At 46.6% G+C, this 22,297-nt stretch overlaps 1 protein-coding gene across 5 annotated transcripts in view; it reads right to left on the bottom strand.

The window, feature by feature from the left end:
* Positions 1 to 3,219: 3,219 nt before the first annotated feature.
* Positions 3,220 to 22,297, bottom strand: part of Pus7 (pseudouridine synthase 7) — a 41,944-nt gene continuing 22,866 nt past the window's right edge. For 2 of the 5 annotated variants that reach the window (XR_015685354.1, XR_015685355.1), the window contains 9 exons: positions 16,960 to 17,088; positions 15,781 to 15,906; positions 12,911 to 12,972; positions 12,106 to 12,193; positions 11,160 to 11,286; positions 9,996 to 10,097; positions 5,870 to 5,999; positions 4,763 to 4,854; positions 3,220 to 4,385 (listed from right to left, as the gene is read on the bottom strand). Coding sequence is in view for 3 of the 5 variants with exons in the window: in XM_087656372.1 (XP_087512498.1) it covers positions 4,249 to 4,385; positions 4,763 to 4,854; positions 5,870 to 5,999; positions 9,996 to 10,097; positions 11,160 to 11,286; positions 12,033 to 12,193; positions 12,911 to 12,972; positions 15,781 to 15,906; positions 16,960 to 17,088 (1,066 nt within the window). In the remaining 2 variants the exon portion in view is untranslated. 5 annotated transcript variants of the gene reach the window in all.

Below are 22,297 nucleotides of genomic sequence, written 5' to 3'. Positions count from 1 at the left end.
ACATTCTCATCTGAGCTCTCCCGGGATGAATCTTCCCCAGAGAGGTTTGCTGAACGACTCAGCTAAAAGTACGACCCTTCCTCCCACCCTGACCCCGTTCTCTTGTTGAATTTTCTTCCCTGCATTTATTGTGATTTAAAACTACATATTCGTGATGCTAGAATTTATAACGTAACTGTGTATTTGCTGTTTTTCAAATTTGGCACAGAGCTCCTAAAAACCTTGAATTTCTTAAAGGACATGAGACAGTTGCTGGGGTTGGGGAGATGGCTCAGTGCTTTAAGAGCACAAGAAACTCTTCCAGAGGACCTAGGTTCAACTCCTAGCACCCACTTGTAGTACAAACCTGCCCACAACTCCAGTTTTAGAGGATCTGACTCTTTCTTCTGGCCTCCGTGGGCACTGTATGTATGTGATACACAGGCATCCATGCAGGCAAAATGCTTATAGTCATAAAAGGAAAACAAATAGCTATTCAAAAAAAATCCCTTCCAGGTTCTTGGATGACGGCAGCATTTGGGCTTGTTGTCAGGGAAACTAACCAGGGTTGGATGGGAGGACTGGAGTTTCAGTGTCTCTTCAGGGAGCAAGAAGGACTGAATAAACCCAACATCAGAATTTGGTCACTCATGCCTCTGTGGCAGAACCTCTATAAAACCCCAAGACTATGGGGCTTAGTGACTACACGGAGGTGCTGCTCTGCCGGAAATTCTAGTTTTCTCCTTCTAACTGTCTTTATGCCTTTCTTCAGTCTGGCTACCCCTGAAGTACATCCTATATAATGGTATTGTTTCCTGTGCTGTGAGCTGCTCTCGCACTTTTCCACCCGAGGGTGGGAGCCATAGGAATTCCTGACAGAAAACAAGTTGGTAAGAAGTAAGGAGTCTGAGTTTGTGATAGGAGCAGTGTTGACACCAGCTCTCTGTGGACAGTTAGAATTGTACTGGGGGAAAGCCAGAGCCTAGGTGGTGTGGGTTTATAACAATGACTTGGAGGGAGACTTCCCTCAAGGGACTGACTTTTCACTTAGGTCTAATGGGTCAACACTTGGCATTCTCTGCCTCCATTTTGAATCTGCTCACTTTGCTGTTAGTCATCCTCCTGTGTCAATACCTTGAATTCCAGGAACTACAGATGTGATAAATAAGGATCTTGTGTGGACAGTCTTATCTGTTGCTTATGAAGCAGTGACCCTTATCACCACAGGGTTTCCCCCCTGACCAGTCCTGAAGTAATGATAAACCAAACCAATTTGACCAACACTCACTAATGACGCATACACCCCTGCTCCAGCCCCATATCAGTGCGTGTTCAGGTCAGTATTCCTGTCTATAGTGGAAGTGTATGCTTTATATCTTAATGCCTTTCAATATAGGATAGATATTGATTGAATTTCTTTCCTTCCCCTCTACTAATAGTTTTCCTTTTGGTTTCTGGGTCAAATGGTGGCTAGACACAATTTGTTGGAGATCTTACCTTGCCCTGCTGTGCTCTCAGAGTGCACCAGAGGGACTCCTACGTGTTAGAGCTGTGGGCTCTCAGGTTTCCTTCTTGCATGCTTGAAGATGTCACACGGTACCGGCCAATGCTTGGCATTGAGAAATCTGAATCAACGTGTTCAGATACTTTCTAAGTACCATAGATATTCAACTTCTTCTGCTGGAAGACTTTAGACTGCACTCTCAGGGCAAGGAGGCTGTTTTTAATCAGACACATTTGTTACTGGATGTGTCATGTTGCTGAGGAAATTGTGGTCTATTTTCCAAATGTTTATGTTCCCCCCCCTTTTTTTTTCTTTTTTTCTTTTTTTCGGAGCTGGGGACCGAACCCAGGGCCTTGCGCTTGCTAGGCAAGCGCTCTACCACTGAGCTAAATCCCCAACCCTTATGTTCCCCTTCTTTGCACTAAGTCTTCCTTCTGCTGTCTTGATGCCGAGATACTTCCTGCCCTCAGCTGACTGTCCTCTGGATGATCCTTCCTATTCACTCTGCAGCCAGACCATAGTCCAGTTAACCTCCTGATGACCTGCCTGACCGATGCAGTATCTTCTGGGTGTACTAAGTAGCACAAATGAACTCTGAGTTATCTGCCAATGAAGGTCTTATTATTGTATACATTTACTTCTCTACCGACATCCAACTTGGTGAACCAGCGAGTTACTTACAGGACTACGGATGAGAGGGGACTTACAGAATCAGAAATGACTCAATGACAGCTGCATCAGCAAAGCTCGCCTTAGCACAGGTGACAACCCACAGACCTGGGAACACTGCACAGCCCGCAGGCAGCTCAGCAGGCCGGAGAGTGTCCTTCCCAGATGCCTCACTCTACATCTCTTCCATGCAGCCCAGATGGCTTCTGCTTCTTCCAGGGAGCTGGTCTGGCCTCAAGAGTCTTCTTCACAGCTCAGCTTGTCTGAGACTTCAGGATTTCCTGAAGCTACTTTGAGTTTATTTACCTTCTTGCTTTGAGAAAGCTAGGCTAACTCCATGACAGGCTTCAAACTGGCCGTTCAGGAGACGAGGCCTAAATCTGTTTCGAAGAACTAGGCAAGTCCAGGCCTCAGACGCTGCCCTTTCACCTCGTCTGAGGTCAGAACAGTTTCCAGACTTCCAGAGCAACAGACTCCATGCCCCTAGGCCCCAGCAATGGTTATGGAATATTCCTAGAGATGGAGCAAGATGAAAGTCACCTGCCCCAGAATTCCCCTCAGGTACTTTAAATTGGTCCTGTGAGCTCTCTTGGGGATCTCTCTTTGTAGATGGCAGACCCCAGTGTGCTGGACTTCTGCAGAATAAAACACTTTTTGTTTGCATACTACTTGAATCTGGGCTGCGGCAAATATGGGCACTTACGTTTGGGGTCCCTAGAGGTGTGAGTCGGCCGGAAGGGCCAGTCACTCCTTTGCTGCCTCAGCAGCGTGGCCAGTGTGAGGAGAGCAGGGAAGACAAATGCACTATTGGTTCTCACTTGTGCTTTGATGGCTGTTCTCTCACTCCAGGCCTTTCCTTCACTCCAGAAAGCACAGAGGAGGCCAGGGAGCAACCCTGTGGGAGGGACGACCTGGAATCCTGGCCATGAATCAGCCACCCCAGTGGACACTGTGTATGAGTCTCACACCCCATACCCAAAGGAGACACTGCTATGCCGCATCTGAAGACTGCCCACTTGGCGAGCACCTTGCTGCCCTTTAGCCAGCGACAAGATTTTTACATGCACTCAGTTTTAGAACATTTATTTATTTACATAGTTAGTAGAAAGGAGTTCTTAAAAATATTTATTACATTTGCTTTTAGAAATGATAGAAAATAAAACTGGCTAGAGTCATGTTCCACAACTCCAGAAAGGCATTTGCATCCTTTTGGAGGAGGGATTTCTGCAGTGACCGTGATGGAGATTCTTAAGCAGCTGCAGATGAAAGCAGGAGCCCTTCTCAGCTTTCCAGAGTTTCTCCATGGTCACTATGTACTTTTGAGTCCAGTGGAAAGGGTTCTGAAAGTAAAAGGCACCTACAGTAAAATCAGTAAAATCAGACTGCACCCAATAAAAGCTACAGACTTCTATCAAGGGCACCGCTCCCCTTGAAAGATGCTGACAGACTACCCAGAAAGGCACTGGGAGCCAAGCTGTATATAAACGCTTACCTGAGCCTGTGGACGTTTTGCTATCATTGAAACCAACATGAGTACTGCGTGTTAAGTGTGCAGTACTAATCCAGTCCAGATTTGTCTGCTGCATCAGCTCTGACATGAACCACTGAATAACCCCACCACAAACATAAAATTGTTTGTACTCCAGGTGCACAGCAAAACCTAAAACTGCAACTTTAAACCAAAGTCCCCCTTTATTCTTTTTTTTTTCTTTTTTTCATAGCTGGGGACCGAACCCAGGGCCTTGCACTTGCTAGGCAAGTGCTCTACCACTGAGCTAAATCCCCAACCCCCCATTTATTCTTATAAAGCCACAAAGCTGAAACTGTCCTAGAATTTAAGCACCTAAGGGATATTCTGACCAATTTTAATTTTCTGAGCTATAACTAGGATCCTCAGGATTTGTACATGTGTACAAATATTGCAAAGTATTTAAGCTGATACAAACTTTACAAAATACAAATAATTCTTTACTATAAAAGATTCATATCCCAAACATGAGTCAGCACATAAAAAGAACAGAACAGGTCGGAAGCAGGTCTGCATCTGTCTATCCGTCCATCCGCTCTCTGAGCGACCCACTACTCAGACCCACTGCTCATCGCAGCCAGCTCGTGTTTAGCTGGGTCTGGTTCTTGATGCTGGTGTCCATTTTGAGCACTTCTCGAATGGCCATGGTGGCGTAAGTAGAGGGAGGAAGAGAGAAGTCCATCTTCAGAGCCCTGTATCTGCCTTCTGCCAGGAGAGAAACAGAGCGCAGTCAAAGGCGGATCGCGTAGCTGCAGGCTGACCAAACGTCACCCCCACCCCCCACCCCAAGCTATGCCTGTTTCTTTAAGATTCCACTCCTCAGGTCCTCAGAGAGAATGAGACCACAAAATGAGAACACAGGAGTGTGTGGACCAGCGGGGGTGTGGTGATTTACTCAGGAACCCTGATAAACAGGGCAGGCGGGGCTGGCAAAGTGGCCCTCCAAGTAGAAGCACCTGCCACTAAGCCTGGTGACTTGAATTTGATCCCTGGGACCCAAAGGGTGAAGAGAACCAACCCCCCAAATCATCCTCTGACACGTGAAGACCCACAAGAAAACACTTCGAGTTGTACTGATTTACCAGAAGCAAAGACTGGTGGTGGTTTCCCCTCGAGGTTGTCCACATCCGTGTTGAAAAGTGGAATTTTGGGATCATCGTATGCAACCACTTCCCTTCAAAACACAGAAAGGTGAGCGTGAATGGGCATCAGAAGGGGCGCAGGTCTTGCTATCCCCATTTGCTGAGCAAGGAAAACACACAAGCTGCCTGGCAGGCCTCCCCAGGAACAGACAGGACTATGGGAGGACTATGGTAAGTAACAACACTTCACCACTGCCTTATCGTAGAACGCAAATGGCATCAGGCAGTGGGAAGGATGTGGACTGCAATCCCTAGCATGGTAGGCGTCACTCTGTGTGGGCAAGGTGGAAGTAAAGGTGACATTTGCATCTCCTCCACCGTGGGCGCCATGCCACCACCTTCTCCTGAGAGGGACCGCTCTCCAGAGTGTGGATGGTAACCTCCGACTCTGCCTACTTCACGGCCACAACCCGGAAAGGAAAAGAAAGCGGGAAAGAGAAACTCCTGGAAATGGGCAACTAGTTCAGGACTTCATTTTAAAGTTAAGACACATGAGGAAATAATATAAATATCAAAGGTATCTTTTAAAATGTTTTTTTATTCTCATTTTATTTTGTATGTATGAAGGTTTTGCTTGCCTGTGTGTCTGTGCACCAGGTGTGCAGTGCCCAAGGAGGTCTGGAGTTACAGACCATTGTGAGCTGCCACGTGGGTGCTGGGAATTGAACCTGGGTCCTCTGGAGGAGCAGCCAGTGCTCTTAACTGCTGAGCCATCTCTCTAGCTACAGAGGCAAATGGAAGTTTAACAGAGAAAGGCAAGAAAGTTCATTTTCTGTGTATCTCTTCAGTAAGTCAGGGATTCCAACATGTAAGAGAAGCAACTTTCACTATATGATTGTAGCCAACTCTAATTGGTTGAACACTTGAAAAACAAAGACAGGTGGCAGTGGTTACCACGGTAACAAGTACAGGCAAGTGGCAGTGGTTACCATGGTAATAAGTACAGGTGACCACTATGGAGCCTTATATGCTAGGTTCTGACCAAAGAAAGACACACACACACACAATCCTAAAGAAGGCCCCAGCTCTGCTTCAGTTCTCACTCACCAGCTGACGCTCTGAGGTCGGATGATGATCTTTCGGTAGGCCCCCGATAAGGAGTAATCTCGAATCGTGTGTCTCATGTTGTCAATATCAAGGTTGTCTGCGGCAAGCATTTCCCTGTAGGCCTCGCTAACTAATATAAACACAAACAGTTCATTGGAACGCAGCCTGTCAGCAGGTGACCCTCAACGAGCATTTAACTAATGCTACCAGAAATACCGATAACAAAGTTGGTTAACTCTAGTGACACAGTGACCAAGCCGAAGGTACCTCCCACTTTACTTCAGCCACCCTGTGGTTTTATGTATGTAATCAGTCACAGGGACTGAGGCATAAAGTTCCCACGCCAACTTCAAAAGGCCTCTTCACATGGACTTCCTCAGTACAATTTATACAATGACTCGAAATGTTTAAAAATAGGAGACCCAGGGGTTGGGGATTTAGCTCAGTGGTAGAGCGCTTGCCTAGCAAGCGCAAGGCCCTGGGTTTGGTCCCCAGCTCCGAAAAAAAAAAGAAAAAAAAAAAAAAGAAAAAAAAAATAGGAGACCCAGGCCTGGTCACCTCAGCCCCCAGGAGAGTTTTCTAATAATCCCTTCCATGAGAACATATTAGAAGGTCCCTTCTATTGCAAACAGGCTTGTTTTCCTGCGTGCTCCCTTGGCTTGTCTGGAACATGGTAGATTAGCTGTGCTCCACATGTGACCACACTTCTGGAACTGTCGGGCCTTTCCTTTGACTCTGGCTCCTTCAACTGTCTCTCCTTTGACATTTTTGGTTTTGTCTGACCCAGACCAAGAGGATTCAACAGTAACACCTGACTCCTTTTTTTTCCCCCAAATTTTTTCTTTTAAAGATTTATTTATTTTATGTATGCGAAAACACTGTTGATGTCTTCAGACACCAGAAGAGGGCATTGGATCCCATTACAGATGGTTGTGAGCCACCATGTGGCTGCTGGGATTTGAACTCAGGACCTCTGGAAGAGCGGTCAGTGCTCCTAACTGCTGAGCCATCTCTCCAGCCCCACATATTATTTCTTTAATCGTTCGAGAGATGGCTTCCCTGCGTAGTCTTGGCTGTCCTGGAACTAGCTCTGTAGAGCAGGCCTAGCTCAGAGAGAGAGAGAGAGAGAGAGAGAGAGAAAGAGAGAGAGTGTGTGTGTGAGTGCGTGTGTGTGTTTGTGTGTGTGTGTGTGTAAGAGAGAGACGGTTCTGTACATGGGCATAGGGCACATGTGGAGGGCCTTTCCTTGATTCACATGTGTTCTAGAAACTGAACACAGTTACCAAATTTTCATACAGCAAATGCCTTTACCCATCTTGCTGGCCCTTAGTAGTTTTTCTTTTTCGGAGACAAGGTCTCACTATGTATCCCTAGTTGGTCTCTAACTTACATGGGCAGGCTGGCCTCCAACTCAGTGATCCTCCTGCCTAGACTTCTTCAGTGTTAGGATTAAAGGTGTGAGTCACCACACACAGCCTTCTAGGCCCTTAAGTTTTTCTAAGCTACCATCAAACTGAATTTGTTTTCATGATTTAAAAACATTTTTCACTTTTGTTTATGCAAAAGCTTGCATATCTGTATGTATGCATATATACGTCGTTCATGTGGATGCCTATGGAAGGCACTGGATCCCCTGGGGCCTAAGTTGCAGGTAAATGTGTACCACTCAGTGTGGGTGCTGAGAACTGAACTTCAACTGTCTGTGAAGACTAACAGACTCCCTTGACTCCTGGGCCACGGCTCTAGGATACTGCCATGTAGCTCAGGAGCCTCTAATGAACCTTCTTGCCTCAGCTCCCCCGTGCTAAGGTAAAGGCCTGAAGATCTGACTGCTGGGCCTGACTCCATTCCCTGGCTTCTGTGACTCTCACTTTCTCTATTACTAACATGAACCTCATCATACAAGTATGGCAAGATTTAGGAATACCGTCAGTCATTTCTTTATTCAAGTTAGCTATCAAAATGCTGCAAGTACACTGACAAGGCAAGAAGACTTCCGGGTGCTAGCCGTGCCCATGTTACAGATCCAAAAGCTCAACTACATCTAGTAGGGTATGTCCCGCCCGTGACTACAGGGTTTCGTGAATGGCTTTGTCAAGAGTTCTTCAAATTTTCTTTCTTATTAGAGCCAGCCAAGTTCCCGGTACTGAGAGGAATAAGAAAGAAGAAGGAGGAACGGACTTTTTCTCTGTTGTGACAGCTGGCTCAGGGAATCAAGCCTGACTAATGGACACTTGGTGTACATTGGTGTACTCTAATGGACACCTGGAGTATCCATTAGTTTTGTTAACTTGACACCAGCTATTGTCACCTGGGAGAAGGGAATTGTTTCCATCAAACTGGCCTGTGGGAGTCTGTGGTGTGTCTTTCCTGACTGCTGGTTAATGTAGGAAGGTCTAGCCCACCGTGGGTGGTGACCCCTGGACTGGGTCCTGGCTTGTCTAAGTAAGGAAGCTGAGCAGGTCATAGGAAGCAATCCTGTAAGCAGCATCCCTCCAGCTCCTGCATGTGTCCTTGCTTGTGTTCCTGTCCACTTCCCTCAATGATTAGCATGTCACCCGGTTCTTTTCTCCTGTGGACATGCCCTGAACAGAGCAGAAAGGCAGAAGAAAGGCTGGTGAGCTCCTGTTTTCCAGACCTCAGACACTATTTTTCTCTTGCCCCCAGACTTCACAGCTTGTACCAGCAGACCCTAGGTTCTTGTACCTGAAGGCGCTGACTGGACAGACCAATGGCTTCTCTGGTTCTCTGTCTCTAGCATACAGGTAGCCCGGGACTCCTCACTAGCTATAATCATCAAGTAAGCCAAGGCCTCTCACAGGCACCTTCCCTATCTCTATGCTGTCTGTGCCAGGAGGGTCTTGGCGAAAGCAAAGGCTCCCTCACTCTTCTGAAAAGCATGAGCCAAATCAGAACTTCACAGAACCCCAAAGACAAGCTGTGGCTCTCAGCAGCCATCCAGAGGGAGGAGGAGGAGAACAGGAAGAGAGAAAACCAAGATATTCGAGTTGGGCATGGAGGTCAGTCACGTGGCAAACAGGAGGGAGGGGGCCTTCAGAGACAGAGCAAGGAAGCCCCTAGGACCAGAGAAGCCTTACTTGTGTTCAGCCTGCATCAGACAGAAAAAGGTAACAAACACCCCAGGAACAGGCAGAATCAATGGATCCTCATGGCAGCCGAGAGCATTTTATACCCTCTCCTCGGTCGCTTCTAAGAGAAGCAGGCAGTCCTTCCCTACCTTCCTCATCCTCTCGCTCCTGTCCACTGCCTTCTCCTCAGAAAGTCAGTCAGTACAGGCACTGGAGGCAGAGCCACATGGAGGACTTACTCAACCACCTGGCTAGAGGCATCCCATCAGCCACTACCCTTCAGTCCTAATCGCTACAAAATGTCAAGGATGTAACGTTAGTGGGCAGAATTCTGGCCCTGTGACAGAAAAATACATTGTCCACAGGCTGGGAGTAAGTGTTGGGTCAGTTCTTCCAAACGGCCCAGAGTTGTTTCTTTTTCTGCCCCTGAATCTACCACCGAGGGCATCCACGAAAGTGATGGTAATGACAGAACGTCTGGAGAGTGGGACTTACTGTAGAGCATCCTAACTTTTCATTTTCTCCTCTCAGACTGGCATCCAACAGACAGGATGAAGCCATTTTCTAGTCTGAGCACCGGAGATCACAGGCCCATGACACTGCAGTGGGGGGGGGGGCTCTAATTTAAAGTTCCCTCCTGAACATACTCCTTCCTGGAAGGCCTGCACAACAGATACTTAATACATTTAATGTATTATGTGTGTGTGTGTGTGTGTGTGTGTGTGTGTGTGTGTGTGTGTTATATGTATGTATAGATACATACATACACTTTTTAACTTTTAAATTTCTAGACAGGGGCTGTCTAGATAGCCCTGATTGGCTTGCAGTTCAATTTAGAAACCAGGTTAGCCCCTGAATTCTCAGAGAACTGTCAGCCTGTGCTGGGATCAGGCACCATATCCAGCTATTTTTGCAGGCTAAATCTCTATTAAAACGTGATAGAAAGCTCTAAGTATGAATTTCCCCCTCTGGTTCAATCTTGGATACTGTTGGATACTCAATCACATCATATTATTTGGCCCGAATACGGAACTTACTTTTATGTTTGGGGTAGATGACATCAAAGCCAGGCAAAGGCATCACCACATCGTGAATGGAGTAGTTATTAATGTCATCTTCCTCAATATAGGTGGCCGTGGCTGCAAGTCCACAAGTAAACAGGTTAAGAACAGACATTTTCCATGAATTCAGGTTCCTAAAAATTATACACATCCAAGTGCATTGAAAGCACAGGTGTTCAGCTGCAGAGGCCCGGGACGCTTAGAGCGCTGTTTTTTTTTTTTGTTTTGTTTTGTTTTGTTTTTTAATCAATTGAGGGACCTTGAGCAAGGGGCTACATCTCATAAAATCAGAATGCTTCCCAGTAGTCAGTAGTACTGTGACAGAGCAATGCAGCAAACTGTACGGTGACACTCAGTAAATATTTCATCGTGGACAGGATATTAGCACTTCTTTTTAAAAAAAAAAATTATTTCCCTTTTTGTGTATGAATGTTTTCCCAGTATTTATGTCTGTGCATCATGTGTGGGCAAGACCTTGGAGGCCAGAAGAGGGTGCTGGGTCCCCTGAAACTGGAGTTACAGACAGCTGTGAGCCACCATGTGGGTGGTGGGTGCTGGGGACCGAGAATAGCCGGGGCTCTTTATAGTCCAGCCAAGCTCTAGATTCATCCTAGCCTTCCTGTCCTGTCCTCTCTTCTCTTTCTCGTCTTTTCAAGACAGGGCTTCTCCTGTAACCCTGACTGTCCTAGTCATAGCTCTGTAGACCAGGCTGGCCTTGAACTCATGGAGATCCCACCTCTGCCTCCTGGTGTGGGTGCCACCACGGCCGGGCAAGCATTCTCCTCTGTGAACGCTTTGGCTCATTCTATCATGCTCACCAGTGCAGTCAGCTCCAGGCTGGCGTTCATCTGAAGAAACTGCCTGACAGCGTTCGGAAACACCAACACATCCATGAGTAGACACGCTTAGAAGCCCCAGACTGACCGTTTGTAAAGACTTTTAGCCAATGCTGGCCCAATATCATTCTGCTATACTTAAGTTCAGACTTAGCTGCTTATTCAAAACACTTACATATTCTTTCACAAACTAGCAGCCTGACCTCATGCGGCCCTTCTAGCTCCCAATTATTACACATCGCTTTCTTAATTAGCACCATGCTAATTAACATCCGAGTCCTGATCACAGTGCTTCCCGTCGTACCTCCTTTGAGCACGAGGTCCCCCGGCACAGGCTTCAGCCCATACAGCTCGATTCTCCTGCTCACCATGCTATTCCACACATAACTCTGGTAGCTGTGGATGTACATTAAGCGGTTGTTTCTTGGTATCTGCAGAGAACGGAAAAGCAGAAAAAAAAAACCAATTCTGAACACTTGAAGTGCTGTTTTCCCAGACATTTTGCTCATTTCGTGGTAATTCTAACACAAGAAACTCTCATTTTAGACCTGATGTGGGGCTGGGAAATCACTTTAAGGTGTCCTGAATCACGCACACATGTGGGCTGGGCTTACCAATACTTGAAAGCCCACTGGCAACCACTTAGCTACTTCCTGTCCAACTCCCTTCCTTGGGCAAAGCTCCAGTGAAGACATGACAGAGGCATGATTGTGCAGTCGGGCCAGGATGACGGAGAAACTTACATCGGGTAAAGGCACTCGGAGTCAAGCCTGACAGCCTGAGTCTGACCCTCAGGGACAAAATCTAAAGAAGGGACTCTCACAGTTGCCCTGACCTACTCCTGTGCGCTCAAGTAAATGCCTGGGCACTGCGCGAGCACGCAGGCAAACCAGTGTTAAAAGAAATGACCGCACAGTGGGTGGGGTCTGAACTCTCAAATCCCACTCGGCTACATTAGGTATTTTCCACAGGTAACACCTACAGTCTCAATAAACACTGCCAGCATTCCCCACACCCATCTGCGCACCACCCGTCAGGATCAGAGCGAAGCACACACTAGTGAATTCCTCTGAAGACCACTAAGGATCCTTGTTTGCTGTTCCTTCGAGATCATTTTAAGATTGTGTGTAAAAAGCACTGACCACCTCTGAGGCCTGACTCCACAAATTGCACTCACTATGCCAAACGCAGAGACTATATTCTTCAGTCCATACTTTGAAAGTCCTCGAAGCAGCTGCCCTTCCACACACCTTTTGACGGGTAGCTTTTTGAGGGCAGAGGCTGGGTCTTTGGTCTTGGCCCACTCTTCTCTGCATTTCACCAAGTAACCCTTCTCAGCTGCAGGAGAGAGAAGCCAAGATCAAACTCTCCAACAGAAATTGGGTATCGCCTAACGCGCTTCATAGGGAACCTAAAACTGGAGCATGTTTCTGTGTAATGAAGACGCTCACAGTCACGCAAGAGCAAAAACACGGGACCCCGGCGAGGGTGCTTCTCTCTGGCTTTTCCATCAGCCGGAGTTACGATTCATCATTACAGCAGCTAATCCAGAAAACACCAAGCCCCGAAGGAAGCTTCTCCTTCCCTCGTCCCTGTCCTGTCAAGTTTCACGCTTTCTTTAAAAATAAAAATAAAAACCAGCTAAATCCCTCTTGTACAGTGTAGTCTTAAGAGATTTCCCAGAAAAACTTTAATCAACTTTGTGAAAATCCTTAAGGTACTTTGCCAAGATCACGTATTTCATTATACTACGCTTTAGCAAAGCAGACATACATGTAAGTTCCTCTACGTCAGGGAATTTGAAGTAACCACACAGAAAGCAATTTACTTCAAGTACACTCAACCGTGCACGAATAAAGGGCTAAAACTGGGGTGCAACTTTAAAATTCAATCCAATATGCAACACTGTGAAAATAAACAGCTTTAAACATTTCAATATAGAGGGTCCAGAAAGCTTACAACAGCAGCAGCCTGCAGTTACTCTCACTTAAAGTGACGCTATGAATATCTAGCTATGCATTCTATGCGATTTATTTTTATACAAATCTTTCTCACCTCCAGAGCGGGGTTTCAGTATTAAATCCATGACTTCTGTCCAGGAATTCTGTAGAATTGCTCTAGAATTAAACAGTATTTACGTTAGTTAACTTTGCACGATAAACTTTACGTGCTCGAGTCACAATTCTTAGTGTATTAAACTTGAAAGTATGCAGCAAAGTGATAATACATCCAGTGGACACTACCCACTATAAAAGGCTTCTCACGCATAGGACCAGACTGTCATGACCTCCACCGCTCACAGCTGCCTGTAACTCCAGCTCCAGGGGATCTGCCGCCCCCTTCTGGCCTCCATGTGCATCACACTCAGTATGCACAACCTCGACAAAAACCCACACAGACACATTATTTTATCTGTTCTGCTGAACACCTGGATTCAGTTTCTGAATGACCGGTCATATATGGGATATCTGTATCATCTCCTCCATTGAGCATCAAAGAGGAAGGGAGTGGAAAGAATGTATAAGCTGGAGTGGGCACGGGGAGGGAGCCGACTTCTGAGCAGGACAGACTGCATTCTTAAACACTCAGCAGCTGTGAATATTCACACAAGCTCCCCAGAAAACGGGGCCCATTGACACCCCATCATAGAATGGAGTGGGGCTCATGCACCCTTACTTCAGCGTTAAGGCACCGAGGATTCTGTAAAGAACTCGAGGGAACCTCAGGGACACACCTAGGTCACATGAGAGTGGGGAAGCAGTGGGGGGGGAGGGGTTGGGGTTAGAGGACCGGGATGAGAGGGCGAGCGTGAGGACAGAGGATATGCAGAACACCACTGAATACGTACACATGAAACCATGAAACCAACTAGAACATTTAACTAACAAAAACCATTAGGAAAGGTAAGGGTTGTCCTTTGGGACAACGGCATAGCTTTTCCTATATTGCCTTTATATAGGATACAATTCATCTTCTGTCTCACTAAATGCTGGGAAACCCTACGCTGATAACAGTAAGTTCTCTGAGGGTTAGGACATAGTCTGACGTTGTGGAAACAAATAATTTGAAAATCTGAACTAACTCGTGCAGACGTTGGGGAACACTGCAACTTCTGTTTCCGGGTTAAGTCTGACAACACTTTATTGAGCAATTATTCATACTAATATTCTTCGGGATACAAAACTACAGGGTCACATGGTTTTGCTTCTGCTACGTTAATTAAAAATATTAAAAGTAGGCTGGTACCAGCCTTCCCCGGATGCTCTGTCCCACAGCGACCAGTGTCGTCATTATGCCTCGGGTTTTTCCTGAGAATGTGGTGCATTTTCCCTCTCCAGGTGCTGGAGGTCTCGTCTAGGGCCCCGTATGCTACACATGCACTCTGCAGGCTCAGCCACACTCCAGCCCTAAAGGTTGCTCTTCCTGACCTTCTCTGCATCAGCACGTGGATCATTCCGTGCTGCCCGGGCTGTCCTGTCCCGGACTCACTGGGTCTGGCCTAAAACTAGAAATATTTCCAGTTCTCCTTTTACAACAGTGCTCGAAAGAGGCACCGCATGGCAGACTGAGCCCTAAGCAAACATAACCTGATGTTGAAACACTGAACCAGAAAAAACTGTTTTTACGGCTGTCCAAGTAGCACATGCTTGCAGCCCTCCTGAAGCGCAGCCCCTGCCTCTCACTGCTCAGACAGAGCCACGAACAAATGTTCTTGACTGCACTCTGTGTACCGCCAGTGTGCCAGCTCCCGGGAGGGCAGTTACTTTACGCCATAGCAGGCCTCTGCTGGACAGTGGGGTCCCCACTGAACACTTAGGCATTTATTGATAAGATTTCCACTCTAATTTACCCCGGAGGGTTTCCCTATCATCTAGATGTGAACCAAGCTCTTGAATTCCACATTTTATCTTCTAGGGCTTTCTTGAGAGGGTGGAGGAAGGGCAGACGGAAGATGAATCAATGGCAACCCATGTGCTAAGAGAGATCACAGTGTGCACACCTTGTGTTACTGTTTTTCACTGGTGTCCACTCACCTGTTAAAAAGTAACAGAGAAGCAGAGTGTGGTGGCGCACACCGTTAGTCCCAGTACTTGGGAGGCAAAGACATGCAGAGTTGGACGGCAGCCTGGTCAGTTCCAGGACAGCCAGGGCTAAACAGAGAAACTCTGTCTTGAAAATTGAAAAGATAAAAACTCCAAAACTAAGAGACCCCCTGGACTGACTTAATAGTGGGAGGAAAAATTTAAATTTAGGTCTCTCTCTCTTTTTTTTTTTTTTAGTTATTTTATTTATATGAGTACACTATAGCTGTCCTCATGCACACCAGAAGAGGGCATCAGATCTCATTACAGATGGTTGTGAGCCACCATGTGGTTGCTGGGAATTGAACTCAGGACCTCTGGAAGAGCAGTCGGTGCTCTTAACCACTGAGCCACCTCTCCAGCCCTAGGTCTCGTTTTTTATCAACTGTGTCTGTGTGCCTGTGTGAGTGCATTATATATGAGTGTGAGTGTGTATGAGTGCGTCTGCGTGCGTGTGTGTATGAATGTGTGTATGTGTCTGTGAGTGTGAGTGCATATGTGTGTGTGCATGTGTCTGTGTGAGTGTGAGTGCATGAGTGTGAGTGTGTGTTGTGTCTGTATGAGTGTGAGTGCATATGAGTGAGTGTGTGAGTGTGAGTGCATATGTCTGTGTGAGTGTGTGTGTATGATTGTGAGTGTGTGTGTTGTACATGAGACCCAGGGATGCACGTGTATTCACTCCTGGCTCTGCTGAAGGTGCAGGGGACTTGAGGTGAGGTACTCATGCACATTATGTTACTCTGTCTAAATATTGAGAATGTCTCAACAAACGAGACAAAATAAAACAAAGAATTCACAACCCGAATAAAAAGATGAAAAAACGTTAGAGAACTGAACACACACCTTCCGACCTGGTACGTAGGAACAGCCGTGGTCCCAAACCTCTGCATGCCGTAGTAGTTGATGAAGCCGGTCTGCTGCAGCGAATGCATGGCTTGCTGCACTTGTTCATCCGTTCCCGTTATATTCCTGCAGGGACCCAAGTTATCCCGAGGAAAGACGGACAGCCGGACACATTCACGGTGCACGCCAGAAGAGAGTTCTACATTTCAACTTTTTTTTTTTTATCTCCCTCCCTAGACCTTGTTGCTTCATTAATGTGATTATATAAATTTGCCATTTTTGAGATAAGGTGTCTCCCTGTCTAGCCCTGGCTGTCCTGGAATTTGCTTTGTAGACCAGGCTGGCCTCAAACTCACTCCAATTCCGCTGCTTTGATCATTAGCGCTGGGGTAAAAGGTGTGCACCACCAGCGTCTACCTCGTTTTAGTCAGCTTTCAGTACCAATTATTATAGCGTAAGCCATGTGCAATATGGTGCAGCACCTTCCACTAAGTAGTTCCCAAACTTCTTCACCGTCTCCAAATTCACTCACTCACTCACTCACTCACTCACTCACTCACTCACTCTGCACACTCTTGCTAATATATACAGTCCCTGGCCAGTCTGCAATCCATGTAGACCAGGCTGACCTTGAAGGCAGTGTCATCATCTCCTGCCTCTGCCTCCTGAGTGCTGGGATTACACGTATGTGCAGCTGTGCCTGATCCCAAACTGAAACTTAGAGCAACAAATAACTCTCCCAGAGCCAGCTCTAAGCTTTCTATGACTGTGTCCACTCTAGGCACCTCACACAAACCCGATCACAGGCTCTCTATCTTTCAACCTGAGTCCGAAGGACACAGAGCTCTGAAGGCTAGGGAAGCTTTGCAGGGAGGGACAAAGACCGTTTATCAGGGAAAATACTACACAGTATTTGATCCTCACGCCTATAGGCCTTGCTCTTCTGACCCAGGCACCCCGTACCCAATCGACACATATGCAGACTCCTGGAGCCCTGCTGTCAATCCGGCTCTGCACCCGACTCCCACCCCAACCCCTACCCACCCCAGTCCCGGCTCTGCAGCCGCCCCCCCGCCCCTACACACACACACACACACACACACACACACACACACACACACACTCTCCCACCCCAGCCCCCCAGCCCCAGTTCTGCACACTCCCACTGTGGTACTTTACCTGAGAACGACAGTGAAGTGGTTTCCTTGAAGCTCTCCTAACTTCAGAGGGGTTTTCTGATAGCTGAAATTGCCTAACTTAAAGTTCATCAGGCACTTATTCAGGTGGGCAAGCCTTTGTGCACTTATTCTTTAAAGAAAAGAGGAGCAGAGGAAGGACATGAGTTCCACAGAAGACGAGGGCACGCTAGGGCTGTGATGGCAAGGGGGCTAGCAGGAGCCGCAGTGTTCCTTTCCCACTGAGTTATTCCTGTAGCAGAGTTGGAACGGTGGGACTTGAACACCAAGGAGAACACTGAAGTGAGAGACGTGGCGGTGCCTATTCTCTGTGGGCAGGAGGTGGCAAAGCTGGCAGACAGCACTCCACATCACCTACAGAATGGTCTCACGTTTAAGATTCGCCATAGTAGGACCAGTAAGAAAAACACTGAAAACCCTTAACCACAAAACAACCTTGGAAACACAGAGAAAAAGAAACGCCATCGGTTCATCCCCGAAAAAGCACAAGATCTCTGTTTCCTATCTTTTAAAAGCACACTGAAGATGTGTATAGCTAGACTCACACAACCCTGTACCCTGGTATTTTACACAAGTGTTTCCCATGCAGTTAGAATGTCTCATTAAAAAGTCTTCTGTCTTCCTTGACAGGAAATCTATGCAGAAAAGCAAACAGCACACTGAAAAGTCTTTGTTCTTTCTTTATCCCACAACCCTCCCCACTCACGGTTCTTTCTTTAGTTGTAATCATGCGTGTGTGCGTGCGGATATGTGGATGAGTACAGGTACCACTGGAGGTCAGTCATTGGATACCCCTAGAGCCAGAGTTACAGGAGGCCACACATCGCCCAGTGTGGGTGCTGGGAACCAACTCAGGTCCTCTGTAAGAGCAGCACACGCACTTTACTGCTGGACTTTGTCTGCAGCCTCCTGGCCTGGAGAGTTTTGAAATAAGATTAATATTACCATAACAAATATGTAAATATATAAATATCAAAAGATGTTTATTCCAGAGGGCTTCATGTTCTTTTTTTTTTTTAAAGATTTATTCATTTATTATATATAAGTACACTGCAGCTGTCTTCAGACACACCAGAAGAGGGCATCAGATCCCATCACAGATGGTTGAGAGCCACCATGTGATTGCTGGGAATTGAACTCAGGACCTCTGGAAGAGCAGTCAGTGCTCTTAATCACTGAGCCATCTCTCCAGCCCTCATGTTCTTGATATATAAAAATTTTGAAAATGTTAAACTTTATATTTTTATTTAAAAAAACAAAAACAAAACAAAACGCCACACTGAGGCTGAAGAGATAGCTCAGCGGATCAGAGCGCTTGCTGCTCTTACAGGACCTGAGTTTGAATCCCAGCACCCACGCGGAACTCCAGTTCCAGATCCAACGTCCTCTCCTGATTTCCACAGGCACCAAGCCTGTGCACAGGGTGCACACACAGGCAGAATACTCACACATAAAATAAGATAAATCTAGAACAAAACAAAACAAAAAGCAAAGCCAAGAGCCCCTGTAAGGGCTGTAAAGAGGCCATCCTGCTTAGCCCCAGGTCATTCCCAGGTCAGCCAAAGTTACAAGTGAGACCCTGCCTAACCCTGCCTAACCCTGCCTAACGACAAACAAACAACCCAAGCCTCAAACTACAGATAAAAGGTGCTTGCCCCTGGGTTCAGCCCCAGGCCAGTCTCTTGACACCACCACCTCAAGGCTTCCTATCTGTGGAGTAACCCCAATAGGAGTCCTTTGGTCCATCTAGGCTCCAAGAACCCACTTCATTTACCTATTAGCTGTCTTTAAGACTCTCTAATTTGTATCGTGGTCTAGTTGTTCCCAATTCTCAATTATTGGAAGCAATACAACCAATACACCACGGTGCCCAAGAGCACGGCTTTAATCTTTCCCCTGCTCATGTTTCCTTTGAAGTCATAGCTACTCTGTGAAGGGGGTGAGCCCGGCTTGCGTCTGCCAGTGGTTTCTAGTATATTTATGTCTGTACGTATATGCGCACATTTATGCTGTATGTGTGTACGTGTGTGTATACTTGCATATGTACGTCTATGAACACAGGGCCTTGGCAGTCCGGGGTGTGGCTCCGCCCCCACACAGTTCACAGACCGGTTCCACAGGCCTCTCCTGTTTCAACACATGGGGGAAGCTGATGGGGCCACTTTGCTCTACTCCTTGGCCAAAGTAAATAAAAAAGAAAAGGAGGTATGTGCACTTTAGAATTCACCTTTCCAGGGCTGGAGATGTGGCTCAGCAGTTAGAGCACTGGCTGCTCTTGCAGGAGACCCAGGTTTGATTCTCAGCACCCACACAGTGGCTCACAACCATCTGTATCTTCAGTTCCAGAAGATTTGACCCCTCTGCTGACTTCCATGGGCACCAGGGAGGCACACAGTGCACTTACACAGAAACTAGCAAACCACTCATACACACACAAATAACACACATCTTTTTAAAAAATCATCTATGTGAGAAAGCAGACTGACCAAGCTCCTCACCGCTTCATCTCCCTTGCCCGCTTTTGGTCACTGTTGGGTACCCAGCCTTAGGTTAAAAAGATAGTTGCTGCTCCATTAACTGATAGAAAAGGTAGGAAGAAGCCACCCAAGTCAGGCAACGGGTGAAACCTGAACACCCAGTCCAGTTCCCCTATCGTGTGTGAAGAGGTAGGGCCGCACACAAACAGGGACAAGCTGGAGCAGGGGTGCAGCAGGCCCTTGGATCCTGGTGTGGAGGGAGAATGCTGAAAGTCGCAAAGGACCACAGAAGCAGAGGGTCAGCATGAACAGAGTGCGGCCTGATGGAGCCCTGAAGTCAGGGACTCTGCCGGAAAAAGGAACAGTGCTTCAGAGCAGGGACAGAAATAAAGTAAAATAAAATAAAATAAAATAAAATAAATGCAATAAAAACAAGCAAAAGCAGGGCTGGAGAGGTGGCTCAGTGGTTAAGAGAACTGACTGTTCTTCCAGAGATCCTGAGTTCAATTCCCAGTAACTACACAGTGGCTCACAACCATCTGTAATAGGATCTGATGCCCTCTTCTGGTGTGTCTGAAGACAGCGACAGTGTACTCATATAATAAATAAGTAAATAAGTAAATACATAAATAAATCCATCCTTAAAAAAAAAATAAGCAAAACCAGAAGATAGCTTCTTACTAGTGCCAGGAAAAGAGTCTGATGGCTGTCTTTTTCTTCTCTTTCTTTCTTTTTAAGACAGGGTCTCACTATGCCGCCGTGCTGGTCTGGAATTCACTATGTAGGCTCTGTGGGTCAGGCTGGTGTCACAGAGATCTGCCTGCCTCTGCCTCCTGAGAGTGCGTGTGTTTAAAGGTGAGCGCCCAGCCTTGTCTTTTTCTAAAAACATAAAACTCAGCATCTTGGCTGTTTGAGTGCTCAGTGTGTGCAGCGTGTCCCCAGCACCTGAGAGAGAATTCCCACCCAGGCAGCACTGGATCCACGGCCTCCAACCTGCCCGGCAGCCTCCGTGGTTAATGTACCTTTTTGTGTATAGATGTCACCACTTTGGACATTTCATGTAAATGGAAAAGAAATCAAATAATGATTTTTTTAAAAAATGCCTGACTACTTAGTGTAATTTTTTTTTTTACTGTTTTTAAATGTCAGGGTCACCCTGTGCAACATAGGCTGGCTTCAAATTTGCTATTTTCCTGCTTCACTCTATAGAATTATTGGCTTGTGCCAACACGCCCAACAGTGCAACAATCTTAAGCTTGTGCTGTAAGATATCTCCCTCTTTTTTACAGCTGAACAACATCCTCTTCCCCAGCACACAGTGGACAACTATCTCTGCATCTGTACGAACGCCCAGAGCTGTATTCAGTTGTTAAAGGCGAAGGCTGATGACACTGGTCACCACCTCTGCAGAGCGCAGAGCAAGCCCTTGTGGCTCTAAATTCATTTACTTGCTTTTCAGCAGTAAGGGCTGACAACAGAAGGTTTTAGTAAAAGAGCCCAAGAAATGCTGGCCCGAGCTCAGATAGGAGGGGGCAGGAAAAGCAGCGAATCACTCTGAATCAGGCAGCTTGAGATTACAAACTTGATTAGAGTTGAAATTATGAAGTAGATTAGAGCTGCAAGAAGCTGGAAAGAAATGTTGCTTATCCCAGGACTGATCACCCCGGCAATGATTAAAATCCCTGTTGGAAGAATAGGTTTGCCCTGCTCACCAGTTCTCACAGGAAAGACCAATTCACCCATTGCATGGCTCCAGGAGGAAAACCCAGGGTGTAACCCAGTTCCTTGAGGTAAGTGTAAAGTGCTCTCAAGAGGCCAGCAGCTAGAAGTCTCGTACAGTTCCTCATGTGCTTTCTAAAGGCCAGCAGTTAGAGTAGATTGTGGTTACTGACAAAGTCAACAGGGAGGTGAAAACAGGGTCTCCGAGAGCAATGCCTGATTGAGCCTGACCCCTGCTGGCTGGGAGGAGTCCAGTACCTCAGCTTAAAAAATTTTAGTAGTATTTTTTTGTTTTTTTCAAGACAAGGTTTCTTTGTGTATCCTTGGCTGTACTGGCACTTGATCTGTGAATCAGGCTGGCCTTGAATTTATATAGATCTGCCTGCCTCTGCCTCCCAATTAAAGGTGCCTGCTTAAAAGTTATTATTTTTTTTAAGATTTATTTATTTTATGTATACATTGTCACTGTCTTCAGACACACCAGGCATCGGATCCCATTACAGATGGTTGTGAGCCACCATGTGGTTGCTGGGAATTGAACTCAGGACCTCTGGAAGAGCAGTCAGTGCTCTTAATCACTGAGCCATCTCTCCAGCCCAGTTATTATGTTTTTAATCCTCAGATTAGCAATGCCTCTCCTCTGCCCCCATTCCAAATAAAGCAGCATCTTCCTGAGTACCTAGGAAACGTCATGGAGAGGGGCTCCTAGGACAAACATGCTGCTGCCTCAGGTTAAGGAAGAAAAGGACCTTCCTTCCCTCCTCAGTCACCCTCCTTTCTTGCCTGCTCTTTCTTTCCTTCCCTTCCTCCTTTCCTCCCTCCATAGTCCTAATCCACTTGAACTGTCTTTCCATTTCCCCCCTTTTAGCTTAGCATACAGTGAGTGAGCTTCCTTAAGTCACTTGTATAGATGCCATTTGCATGCCTTGCACCCCGCTGTGTGCCCAATTCCTGCCGAGATTCCAAGCTTTCTCAAAATAGTCTCCATCTCTACTTTTTTGCCACACACATTCCTACATTCTTTTTTCTCCCATCTTCCCTCTTGAGGTTCTTCCTCCCACCTCATGACATCATCCACACACACACACACACACACACACACGCACACACACACACGTTTACATC

The sequence above is a fragment of the Rattus norvegicus genome, chromosome 4 (genome assembly GCF_021556685.1).
Source record: "Rattus norvegicus strain SHRSP/BbbUtx chromosome 4, alternate assembly SHRSP_T2T, whole genome shotgun sequence".
In the NCBI taxonomy this organism is placed as follows: Eukaryota; Metazoa; Chordata; class Mammalia; order Rodentia; family Muridae; genus Rattus; species Rattus norvegicus.
This window is presented reverse-complemented; position numbering and strand designations above follow the sequence as displayed.